Here is a 12313-nt window from a genome sequence, read left to right as displayed (position 1 = left end):
CCAGTCCCCTAATCATCTTTGTTGCTCTTCTCTGTACTCTTTCTAGAGTCTCAACATCTTTTTTACATCGTGGTGACCAAAACTGGATGCAGTATTCCAAGTGTGGCCTTACCAAGGCATTGTAAAGTGGTATTAATACTTCACCTGATCTTGATTCTATCCCTTTGTTAATGCAACCCAGCACTGTGTTGGCTTTTTTGGCAGCTGCAGCACACTGCTAGCTCATATTTAAGTGATTGTCCACTAGGACTCCAAGATCCCTCTCACAGTTACTACTATTGAGCAAGGTATCCCCTATACTATACCTGTGCATTTGGTTTTTCTTGCCTAAATGTAGAACTTTACTTTTTTCACCACTGAATTTCATTTTGTTAGATAGTGCCCAGTGTTCAAGTCTGTCCAAATCCTCCTGTATCTTAAGCCTGTCTTCTGGAGTGTTGGCTATTCCTGCCAGCTTGGTGTCATCTGCAAATTTGATGAGTTCCCCATCTATCCCCTCCTCCAATTTGTTGATGAAGATGTTGAAGAGCACTGGCCAGAACAGAGCCCTGGGGCACCCCACTACATATTCCCTCCATGTAGATGCGGTTCCACTGAGTACCACACGTTGAGTATGGCCGGTCAGTCAGCTACGACTTGTAGGTGTTCGCTGATTCCTTGTTTGATTATCTTTTCCAGAATCTTCCCAGGTATTGAGGTCAGGCTGATAGGTCTGTAATTTCCTGAATCCATTTTTTGCCCTTTTTTGAAGATGGGAACTACATCAGCTCTTTTCCAGTCCTCTGGTAGTTCCCCAGTGCTCCAGGATCTTTGAAAAATATAGTTCAGTGGTTCTGAGATGACATCTGCCAGTTCCTTGAGAACCTTGGGGTGTAATCCATCTGGTCTTGGTGATTTGAACTTGTCTAGGCTGGTTGATAGGTTGGTCTGTTTTTTCCCTTTGTGTAAAGACAGATGCAAAAAATGAGTTAAATAGTTCTGCTTTCTCCCTATTGCTTGTCACCTTCTTGCCACTTTTACCCACTAATGGACCAACCATTTCCTTCACTTTTTTCTTGTTTTTTACATGTTGAAAGAAGCTTTTTTGTTATTTTTGATTTTGTTTGCAAGCCTTAGTTCATTATGAGTCTTAGCTTTCCTCAATTCATCTTTGCAGGCTCAGGCTATTTGCTGATATTCTGACTTAGTTATGTGCCCCTCTTTCCACTTTCTATACTTATCCTTTTTATCTTTCAATTTATCAGAGAGTTCTTTATGCAACCATGCTGGTTTCTTTTGAGAGCTGTTATTTTTCCTCTTTGTTGGTATTGTGCTAGACTGCGCTTTTATTATCTCAGTTTTCAAAATTTCCCAAGCTTCTTGAGTTGTTTTTCCTTTGAGGATTTTCATCCATGGAATCCTTCCCAAGTCATCTCTAAGTTTATTGAAATTAACTCTCTGAAAGTCCAAGACTCTAGTTTGAATGTGTTCTATTGCTTGTGCTTCCATAATGTTGAATTCCAATATTGCATGACCATAATGTTGAATTCCAATATTGCATGATGTTGAATTCCAATATTGCATGATGTTGAATTCCAATATTGCATGATAGACAACCAAGCTCAAAGGGATTAATTCCTGCAATGAGATGGGGAATGGAGATGACTTAAAGTTCCCCTCCCAATGACATGAGTCCCTTCTTCTATGAATTTTACAACCTCTACTGCTGATCTGTATCCTCTTTTTCCAATGGCTTCCACCTTCCAGTTACTCTTGAGTGATAAAGGGAAGCCATTGTTTAACATCCTTATGGCTTAAAATGACTCAAGGATGTCTCACTCATGGACTAAGGGTGAGATGAAGGTGAGGCATAGAGACAAGGCAAAACAAACATGTTGCTAGACATATATATGCTCTGCTAAGATGCAAGTGGGGAAAGGCAGATGGTGTACATACGTCAGTACAGAAGTAGGCAGCTCTCTTGAAGTGCACAGGCATAGGCTTGCAAAAAGCAAACCTGATCATGATTGCTGTGCGGTTAGTATGCATATCCATAGAAGTCATATGTATGAACCTAGGCAGGGGTGGAATAGCAGGTAGAAGCAAGCTACAGTTGAGTGTAGCCGATATAGGATGGCCAGATATCTCAACAGGCAAAGGAGGACAGCTACTGATAGAAGAGAGAATATTTGTAGTTCAGGGTTGATTTGTGCAATCCTTGGTGCTCTCTGAGCTTGGTGGGTCTTCTTGCAGATGTTTTATTACCAAACTAGTTAACATCATCAGTGCTAGAAGGAAACCTCTTTCTGGCACTGATGATGTCATCTAGTAAGGTAATGAAACATCTGCAAGAAAACCCACCAAGCTCAGAGAGCACCAAGCACTCATAAAGGAGTACATGGACTACTGGATAGGAGGGCAAAAGGGGAGGAAAGGAGGACCACACAAATTGTTTAATATTTGTATACAGTGCTTTTTTTCCAAAAAAAAAGGTGCCGGAACTCACACATGTCATACAACCCGCCTTGCCTACCCTACAAGGTTCCATCAAAAAAGGTGCTGGAACTCCATTCTGGGCATTCTATGAGAAAAAAAGCCCTGTTTGTATTTACATTCCATGGAGATGCAGAGAGTAAAAACAGGCATGCAGTGGGGAATGCAAATTGAGAGGAATGTGCTAGTGCCAGCTGTTTGTTTATTTAGGCTGCAAGCTGGTTAGAGGTCAAAAGCCTGATTAGCATTTTGTCAATTTCAGACCATCTTGTTAACCTGGTTAACAGGTGGTTAGCACTTATTAGGGAAGTGCTGCACCTTGCACAGGGCATAGAAAAACTGCTCAGTTACCTACTCAAAAAGTCTGACAATACTTGATGTTAAAGCTGTGTCTGCCAGAAGAAAGATACATCTTGGTGTGGAGAAGATGGATAAATTTTGTACAGAATAAATATGGGATTAGAAAGTATCATTTAGTTTTTGATTAGCTTATAGTTTAAATTGGGAGTTGTTTGTATTTGAGTTAAAGTATTTTAGGGATTTGGTTATTGGTATAGTTGGATAAGCTTAGTTAGAATTTGTTTGCTTATTTTTTAACCCTGTAATCAGCTCTGGAAAGTGAGGGGGGGAGGGTTGGGGTGGGGAGGGAGGGAGGGTTATTGTATTGTAATAGTATATTTGTATAAAACCTTTCAATTAAAAAAAAAAAGCTGTGTTTGCCAGATGGAGGACACACAGAGAAAAAGGACATGTCCTCCTTTTGCCAGAGGTCTGGTAACCCTAAGCAGACAGCCTCAGTAGGTATATTTACTGGTCTCAATTTCCTCTGTTGGGATTATTCAGACAGCTTCCTCTCATATAAGAGCATTTATTACTTCCTGGAATGACCAGAAAAATCTATTTTAGCTAGCAGAGAAGTTCCTTTCAGCTACATTTACAAAGCCAAGAGGACAAAAATCAAACAAACATTTATTTGGCCAAACTTCAAGAAATCACTTGTCCATGTCTTCAACAACATGCATCCCATAAAACAAGAGTAGATAATGCTGAGCTGAATTGCAGAGCTAGGGGACCAATATATGCCATTTTGTCTTCAAAGAGTTAAATAAAACATGCCTGAATATGCTTCCAAGATTTTCTTTGCACTCAGCACAGAGCACATTTGAAAATGCTGCAAATTATCTGGAAAATGCTGCTAGATAGTACACCACAATTGTAATCACAGAAATGAGAAAGAACTGGCTTACATGGTGCTGTTGCCATGGCTTCTGTGAAAGTAACACATGACTCACATGTTTTGATAAAGGGATCCTGTGGAGAGCAGTATCTGTGGAGACACAGGTTGCCCGAGAAAATTTTTGAGCCAAATTTCTTTTTGAAAGGTATTTGCTTTTTATTCATCTCGATCACATCTTTATTTTGGTATTGTACCATTCACTTTTTATCACATTTCCATAAGCAAATAACGGATGGGAGCTAAAGGACAGAGCATTTTTGTTTTGTTTTCTTTTTTTCTCTTTGAAGAGTTACATTGCATCTCCCATCTTTACATGGAATGACTCTAGAAAAATGGGGAAAAGAAAGATCCAACTCTTTGGAACTTTGCTCTGAAGAAGGGTACCTATTCTGCTGTTGAAAAATATGTGAGCATTTGGGGAGGTGGCTGCATTTCTTCTTAGAACTCAGGAGATCTGGTTGAGGGTTGAATACTTATTGCTGCCCTAAATATTATCCTTGCATTAAGACTCTAAACATAAAATTAACAGTGTAAACTTTGGAAGAGACCTATGCATTTTAGTCTCATTTTTAAGAAAAAAGAGAATAGACAAACCAGCTGATAAGATGTTGTGCAGGTGAGGAACAATATTAAGAAAACACTGGAAGATGTAAAGTAGAGGAAAAGATTTGGAGCTGAAGAAATAAAGAATAAGACAAGAGAGGATCAAACAATCAGATACATATGAGGAAGAAGTCCTACAGAATGGATAGATTTGATTCTTAAAAGGATTTTGAAAAGGTAAGCATGGAAGAGGAAAAAAATGGAGAAGCAAATTTTTTATCTTTTGAGGGGTGTGCGATGGTACAAGGTGCAGCAATTAGAGCTGGTTTCTGGCTCTCCTTTCCTTCTTCCCTGTACCCCTCCATTTATTTTACCAGGCAAGATCTCCAGCTGTGAGTATCAGTCTTGAAATCCTGCATTTCATCTTCTGTGAGGTTGATATTCCCAGTAGCCAAATCATATAGCCCCCCTCTCCACTCATACACGCATAAAAAAAGCAACAGAAAGAAAAATTATGCAAGGAATGTTTTATCTCTCTGGTCGCCACAGAGACCCCCGAAAAAGACAGGAGATGGGCAATCCTGCAAGGGGTTTTTTGAAGCCCAGCAGTTTTTTCATGGCACCCAACTTGTCTGCATGGCTGGGTCTCTACTTCCAATTTTCCTGACTTACTTTCATGCAGATCATCTGGGACCTGCATCAATCTACTTCAGAATGGGCTGAGGACAAGATGGTTGCTTTGTTGTGAGGGCACGTACTCAATGAATGATAAGGAGCCACTTTCCACAATGAAAATAAAATAGAATTAAAACACGGGCAGAATCAAAGGAACAAGAGCACAGATAACATAATAGCCACACTTTCTTTCTCTTTAATAATTAAACATTTAATACTTGACATAAGCATAGTTGATATACTGAAGGAATTTAAGAAGAGAAAATAAAAACAGGAAAAAAATCAGAAAGAAACTCTAATCTTTTGTGACTTCAAGAGGTGTTAGGAAAAAAGGTGGTATATATGCTTATAGCCTGTGTTTCCCTTCTAATGAGTAGGAGAGGCTCATTCCCTCATAAACCTTGGACTGATGAGGTGGCAAAGGTGAGGAATCATCACAGGCAGAGCAAGCTGTCTTCAAGACTGTGAGCTACAAGCTAACGAAGCCATGTCACAGAAAAGCAAAGTCCTGTCTGCTCACCCCTTAGCAGCTGTCAGTTAGACAAGAGATATTGTCGTTATGATCTTGAATATAAAGCAAAAGAAGGACGAGGAAAATGTTACCCCGTGTTAGTCCTGTGAGGTAATCCAGACAAAAAGCACAATCAGGAGTAATGGCTCTATTGCTTTATATCTTTTGTAAGATTACATTAACAGAACCTTGCAAAATCTGAAAGTACATCTCCTGCCTCTCACTTTTACTCTCCTGAAAACTAGGCAGGGTCCCTTCTGCGATGCTTTAGCCCAGTGTTTCTCAACCTTGACAATTTTAAGGCATGTGGACCTCAACTCCCAGAATTCCACAGCCAGCGTTGCTGGCTGTGGAATTCTGGGAGTTGAAGTCCACATGCCTTAAAATTGTCAAGGTTGAGAAACACTGCTTTAGCCTCTCCTTCAGGCTCAAAGTTTGCTTATCAGACCATTGTCCAGATTGCAGCTCTTTCTCCTGTCTCCCAAGTCATTACCACATAACTTTACGTCCCCTGAACCTATTTTGGTGAGCTTTCATTAGCACCTCACTACTCAGGAAAGGAAAGTTAATTTGGTGATGTTGATTTCAACTTAGAAGGCTGGGGGCAGAATTGTCCCTGATCCTAAGAGAAATGAGCAACAATTTATATTTGTTCCAAGCAGGAATATCTTGTATGTACTGTAAAAGGCAGCCGATGAAGGTTTTCCTACACTGTCCCAACTACTCTGACATCTGTTGAATCACCAACTAAGCATGGGACCCCTGTGACCAGGATTGGTTAGAAAGTCTACATATTGCTTTTTTTTCCCAGGTTACACTCTTTCCTAAATGCTTTCAGTAAAAGCCATGTCATTTTTGTTCTTGTCTGGCTGGGAAGAGAGTGATCAATGTAGTTGGGGGTAGGAAGGTGAAGAGGATGTGCCTCAGGCACAGTAGAGGCAGGATCTAATCGACAGGTCAAAGTATCTATCGGAGCTACTAACTGTATTTAGGTTTGCTCAGTAACCTACCGGTACTATACTTTCTTTAGGGAATTAAAAATTTGAAACCTTAGAAAAATAGAGAGTCTTGCTGAGTCAGGCTTTTTGTTATTTATCCTTTAATAACACTTTCAGCCATTTTAATTCATTGGCCTATAATTTTCTATATCCATCTACCAATTGGTTTTTAAGGAAGCGCACTGGGCATTTTCTAGTTTTCAGGAAAAGATGCCTCTCAGTACAGTTTTGCTCTTCATCTCCTCATATTAGTAAGTGCTTGTTCAGCTCAGTTCTGCAACCTCCTCAAAGCTCTTTTTGAAAACAATTTTACAGAAATATCCTGCAAGGGTAGCTGACCAGCCACTTGGACTTCCGTTCAGTGCTAAAAAGGCTTGTCTCAAAAGCTTGGAAAGGAGTGACTAATAGTGATCTGATAACAAAGGCATTCTCAGTTGCAGTCAAGCTTATTAATCCCGGAATCCCATATTCCTCTTTCCTACCATCCTCAATCAAGGAATTTTTCATAAGCAACCATCAGTTGTTTTTTCAATTTTCCCTCCTGACTTTTGATGTGGCAGCCATGGTAGCAAATTGCAGCATGACAGATTTCCAGGGTGCATTGAAAAACTTACTGTATGCTTCCATAGAGGATCTTGAATAGGGCCAGAAATAAGTAAGATCTTTCAGTTATCTTAATAAATATCTATTCTGAACTACATTAACCCACAGTAGATTTGAGCTTTTCTGAGAGTCAAAAGCACATGCCTAGTAAAAGGCCTTCAGAGCAGCTTTAACACACACAGTTGGGCAGATGAACTACACACATCAAGAGTATTTTTGGCTTATGGAACTTCAAGGTAACTACTTCATTGCTGCACCCAGACCCTGACCAGATCAGATCTTCTGTCTCACATGAGTTTGAAGAAAGGGAGAAGAAGAGAGATGGCTGTCAGTCCCACTTCAATTTCACAGAGAGAGAGAGAGAGAGAGAGAGAGAGAGAGAGAGAGAGAGTCAGAGTCCTGTCCCTGTGCAACTTTGTAATACAATTGCCGTTGCATGAAGCAATTGTCACACTGTACCAGCTTTTGAAATCACCGCCCAAGAAAGCTTGCAGCCTGTCTAATAACCAACTCGAGCAATTTATCCATTAGGATATGGTAGTCATTGGTAGTGTGTGTACAACCCTTTAAAGCAGTGGTTCTCAACCTGTGGGTCGGGACCCCATTTGGGGTCAAATGACCATTTCACGGGGGTCGCCAAACAATGCAGTCCGCCATTTTTTCCCCCTTTTCCTTAGCTGTGCTACTCCCTTTTATTCTATTGGCTTTTGAAAGCCAATAGAATAGACTCTCTTGAATAGAATCTAATTCTATTGGCTTTCAAAAGCCAATAGGAATTGTCCAGGCTGTCTCTGCACTGCTGAGCCCGCCAAAAGTCCCATTCTGCAAACGGTGCTGCACCAGTTGAGTAGTCCTCGACTTATGACCAGTTGAGTAGTCCTCGACTTACGACCGGGTGGGGGTCACGGCATTAAAAAGGTTGAGAACCACTGCTTTAAAGGTACAGGAAAATCTTTATGTTGGCAAATTTCATCACATACAGGTAGTCCTCAACTTACAAGCATTCATTTAATGACAGTTTTAAGTTACAGTACAACATCACTGAAAAGTTAATTACAGCCAGCCTTCACCCTTATGACTGTTGTAGCGGTCAAGTGGTCAAAATCTGGGCGCACGGCAACCAGCGTGTACTTACAACAGCTGCAGCATCCCGGGCTCCTGGGATCACCACTCGTGATCTTTCTGAAGCAAAGTCAATGGGGGGAAAGCCAGATTTGTTTGATGGCTGCATGATTTTCCTTAACAACTGCAGCGATTCTATATTAATGATCATTGGGGGAAAAAACGTTAAAAAACTGAGTTCAACACCTTTAACTGCCTTGCTTAGCAACAGAAATTCTGGTCTTGGTTGGGGTTATAAGTTGAGGACTACCTGTATCAGGGAACTTAAAAGTAGAAATGCACAAAATGTTTCTGATTTGAAAATAGGGCATTTTGACCTTACTTGGCACCGCTCAGGCAGTTGCTAGCACAACCCTGGTAAGAGTGGAATGGCTGCCGAGAACTAAGGTTGCAATGTTTCCAATTTGAAATACCCTTACTTAAAAGCCTATGATTAGGGATGCCTGGTGCTAACCCGGCGGGATTACTGCAGGCTTGAATACTGAAACAGGGGAACTGAAACCCTTTTTATTGTCACGTCTTTGTGATGCCAAGGTGCAGACAGAGGTGTCTCTCTTTGTGAGCCCATTGGTTGTCTTCAGGAGCTATTTATGCAATAGCAATACGTCTCTGATGGAAGGTCACTTGCAGCATTTCCAGTCACGCTGAATGCATGTTTGTAATTTTTGTGTAATTTTTGTTTTTTTGTTTTTTTAAAATATACTTTCATTTTCTCAGGCTGAGAACCCATGTGTTCTGGCAATTATTCCATCTGTTTTCTGTCCCATCCAGGGAAAGATTTTTCTGCCAATTATCTTTGAATGATTATTTCAATGTCAAATAATTGGCTTTCAATAGTGATTCCATGTCATTTATTAATGTAAGTGTAATCATGAATATTCTGAAGACACGTTTTAACCATATGTGGGTAAAACCTGGTTTATAGGTGTATTTACATTATGGAGAGCCTCTGAGAAGAAATGTGCTTTTAAATATGTAGAAAAACACAAAGGAATAAACTTAAACGGTTTTGTGCTTTTGTAACCAATTGCAGCAATTCACCGCTTTACTCCCTATTTCTTTTGGTAACAGAAGTCTCTCTCCCTACTCCTGGTCTGGTCAATTGCCACCAACTTTCTCACAGAGAAAAAAAAAGGCAATTCTGTTGTTGCCAATTATTTCAAATGAAACAAATTTCAGTTTTATGGCTAACAGTCGTCTTCGTGTCACCGTCTGTGCCATTCAGCCATAAATGTCTGTTATATTCCCAAGGGATTTCTGTGGAAGTTACCTTCCTTTGAAGATGGATCAGATCAAGCCATTTGGACAGACAAACAGGGAGGCAGGAACCCCCCTATCTCCACACCCTCCACCTTCCCTTACAGCTAGGCACAAAAATATCAGGGAATAAGATCTGTGTGCAGTCTAGAAGTGGTGCTTCTGGTACTCTCTGTGACACAGCAAAGGATTCCCAGGCATTCCTCTTGGATCTCACATGCTGCTGGTGATCTCACTTCACTGCTTGTGTTGCTTATGCAAGCGGAACGAGCCCAGCAATAAAATGAAAACAACATCCTCTCTTTTTAATCACAAATACACATTAAAGCAAGAACTTCATTAGGCCAAGGTAGAGTTGTAAAACAATCCCAAGAATCTTTACTATAATTAGGTGACTAAATGCTTAACAAGCAAAAAAAAAAAAAAAAAAAAGGATAACCTGGGGAGAGGGATAGAATTATTGGGTTGATATTCAAAAGTAAATCACAATCCTTTTCTAAAAGGGGGGAAAAGTAGGAGAAGAATTCTTCCTTCTTTGAAAGCCACATTTATCACAATTGTTTAGGGACCAAGCATCCTACCTTAGAGCCAGTTCAGGCAAGATGATTTGAGATGACTGCCTGATGACTCTTATGTAGAAATGAGCTATGACTTAAAACTGCAGACAGGATGCCACATCCTCACCGCCATTCAGGTCTTAATTCAGCTTTTTTCTCGGTCAGATTCTTTCTTCTATGTCAGCTGAGTTCACATATTCAACTACCTCTCTCAACAAATGCTGGTAAAAAAAGTACTCTGTACATGCTCAGGGTTACTTTTTGCTGCCTGATCTAAAATGCAGCAGAGGTTGAGGCGAAACCCGGAGACAAATGAAACCGCGCCCTATTTACCGGATGAAGCCGTGGAGAATTTGCCCAAACCTCCTCTGGTCCCCCTAAGCTTTGCCAGGTTGGACCATTAGGGGGATAAAAGCGGGCTCCGGCGGCGGCAACGGGGCGTGGGCTCCCTGGCTGTCCCCAGCCGGTCCACCGGTCCCCCCAAGACCGGGATTCGCTGGAAGAGGCGGCGACAGCAGGCGGGACGGCCCCGAAGACGCCCCCGCCCCCGGCCTCGAGGAGGGGGCGGAGCCGATCGGCGACAGGGGGCCCCCGACCGACGGATCTCCACCGCTGTCAGGCCGGCTAGAGCGCTAAGCGTAGCAGCCGTCAGCCGGGGAGCCCTGCCTATGGCGCAGCGCCTCGCCCTCGCCGAGCAGCCGCGCGCCCTCCGGGCAACAGCGCTCGGGAGCGGCTCAGCGTGAGCGGCGAAGGAGGCAGGGCTCGGCTCGCTCCTGACGGCCGAGAGGGCTGCCCGGGCTCTTCTTGCCTCGCTCCGGGCGCTGGCGCCGGCATCCTCCGCGGCGCTCTGCTCTGCACCGCGCCGTCCGTTGAGATGCTGCCGCCGAAGAGGGGCCAAGCTTGGCGGCGCAAGAAGGGGCTGCGCGCGGGGCAGCTGTGCGTCCTGGCCTCGCTGCTGGGGCTCCTGCTGCTCGCCTGCGCCCGGGCAGGCCAGCGGGCTGGCCGCTCAGACGCCGCAGCCGGTGAGTGAGAAGAAGGGGAGGGAGCGAACCGGCGGGGTCGCGGAGCGGGGAGGGGGGCGAAGAAGGGACTCCGGCAGCTGCGAAAGGAGTCGCGAACGCGGCGTTGGGGCGAATCCAACGAGCCGCCCGGGCGGCGTGGAGCTGCTCCGCTGCGGCCAGACCTGCCTGTGGGTTCGGTGATCGGGTGTCCTTCGGATGAAAGGAATCCTGCTGCTCGGGTTCCTGGGCTGGGCTCAAGCGGGGGGAGGGGGATCGATTTGTGGGATCGTTCGCCCTTTTCCAAGCCTGAAAGGGTGGGGAGAGCTGTCCCTACCTCCACAGTCTTTGGGGTGGTCTTCGGGTTCTTTCCTCCGCCGCCATCCTACCTGACAGGTGCCATTCTGGGGCTCCGGTCTGCAGACAGGGAACGGAGGTTGCGGGAACCTTCACTTGTAGGCTGCAGGCAACTCGGGCTGCCGAGTCGGGACCGGCGAGCGGGCTGCGCAGTTTTTCCTTTCCTTTCCTTTCCTTTCCTTTCCTTTCCTTTCCTTTCCTTCTTTCCTTTCCTTTCCTGTCCTGTCCTGTCCTGTCCTGTCCTGTCCTGTCATTTCCCCGAAGTTCTCCTTGCCAGCTCCATTGGAATGAGCGCTTGCCTGCTCCCGTCACCGGTCCCAATGATGTGCTTTTTTTCCCACAGAAATATTCCCGGGTGGTTGTAACATGTCTTACTGAAGAACTGCAGGAAATAATTGGCGTTTGGAGTTTCCACCTGATTTCATTGTATTTGCATAATACGTTTAATCACCAACTGGCTAACCATGTTTTAACTTAGCATGTTGTGTGACCTCCATCCTGTGAGGGTTCAGTGAATTGAAAGAATGGGCTGCATAAACTGTGTTTCAATTAACCATGGTTAGGCATGTTGTACAAATATGACCGCTAATCACTTGGGCTGGCCTAAAGTTTGCTTTACTGACTTCTTCATTATCCCCACCTATGGAACTTCCTCTAGTGATCTAAGGAACTACTGGGCTAAATGGAAAAACTAGGATTTGGCTTGGATTCCTACAACTGAAGGACCTGTATGCACATCTCACCAGAGGACTGTAGCCAAACTGACCTTCATTCAGCTTGTGATCTAATGCATGCTTTTAGAAGGCTGTGATATTTAGATTGCATTCTCATACTTGTTTTCCGGCTGGAAATATGCCTACCTGAATTCAGTGGGCGTATTAAGAAGACATGTTTAGGATTGTGCAGTTAATGAAACCAAATATTAATATCTTTCCAGTGTCAATAATATATCTTTCTTCCAAATAGTAACTTATGCTCCATTC

General features: G+C 43.3%; 1 protein-coding gene across 2 annotated transcripts in view; it reads left to right on the top strand.

The window, feature by feature from the left end:
- Positions 1-9675: 9675 nt before the first annotated feature.
- SLC24A3 (solute carrier family 24 member 3) overlaps positions 9676-12313 on the top strand; it is a 182507-nt gene continuing 179869 nt past the window's right edge. The window contains exon 1 of one of the 2 annotated variants that reach the window (XM_039325992.1): positions 9676-10997. In XM_039325992.1, coding sequence (XP_039181926.1) covers positions 10850-10997 — 148 coding nt within the window. In that variant the 5' untranslated portion in view covers positions 9676-10849. The remainder of the gene's footprint in view (positions 10998-12313) is intronic. The other variant, XM_039325993.1, reaches the window with a different exon arrangement.

Source organism: Crotalus tigris, unplaced genomic scaffold (assembly GCF_016545835.1).
Source record: "Crotalus tigris isolate CLP2741 ecotype Arizona unplaced genomic scaffold, ASM1654583v1 scf7180000024339.11422700, whole genome shotgun sequence".
Classification (NCBI taxonomy): Eukaryota; Metazoa; Chordata; class Lepidosauria; order Squamata; family Viperidae; genus Crotalus; species Crotalus tigris.
The sequence above is the reverse complement of the archived record's forward strand: the minus strand, read 5'-3'. Positions and strand labels throughout refer to the sequence as shown.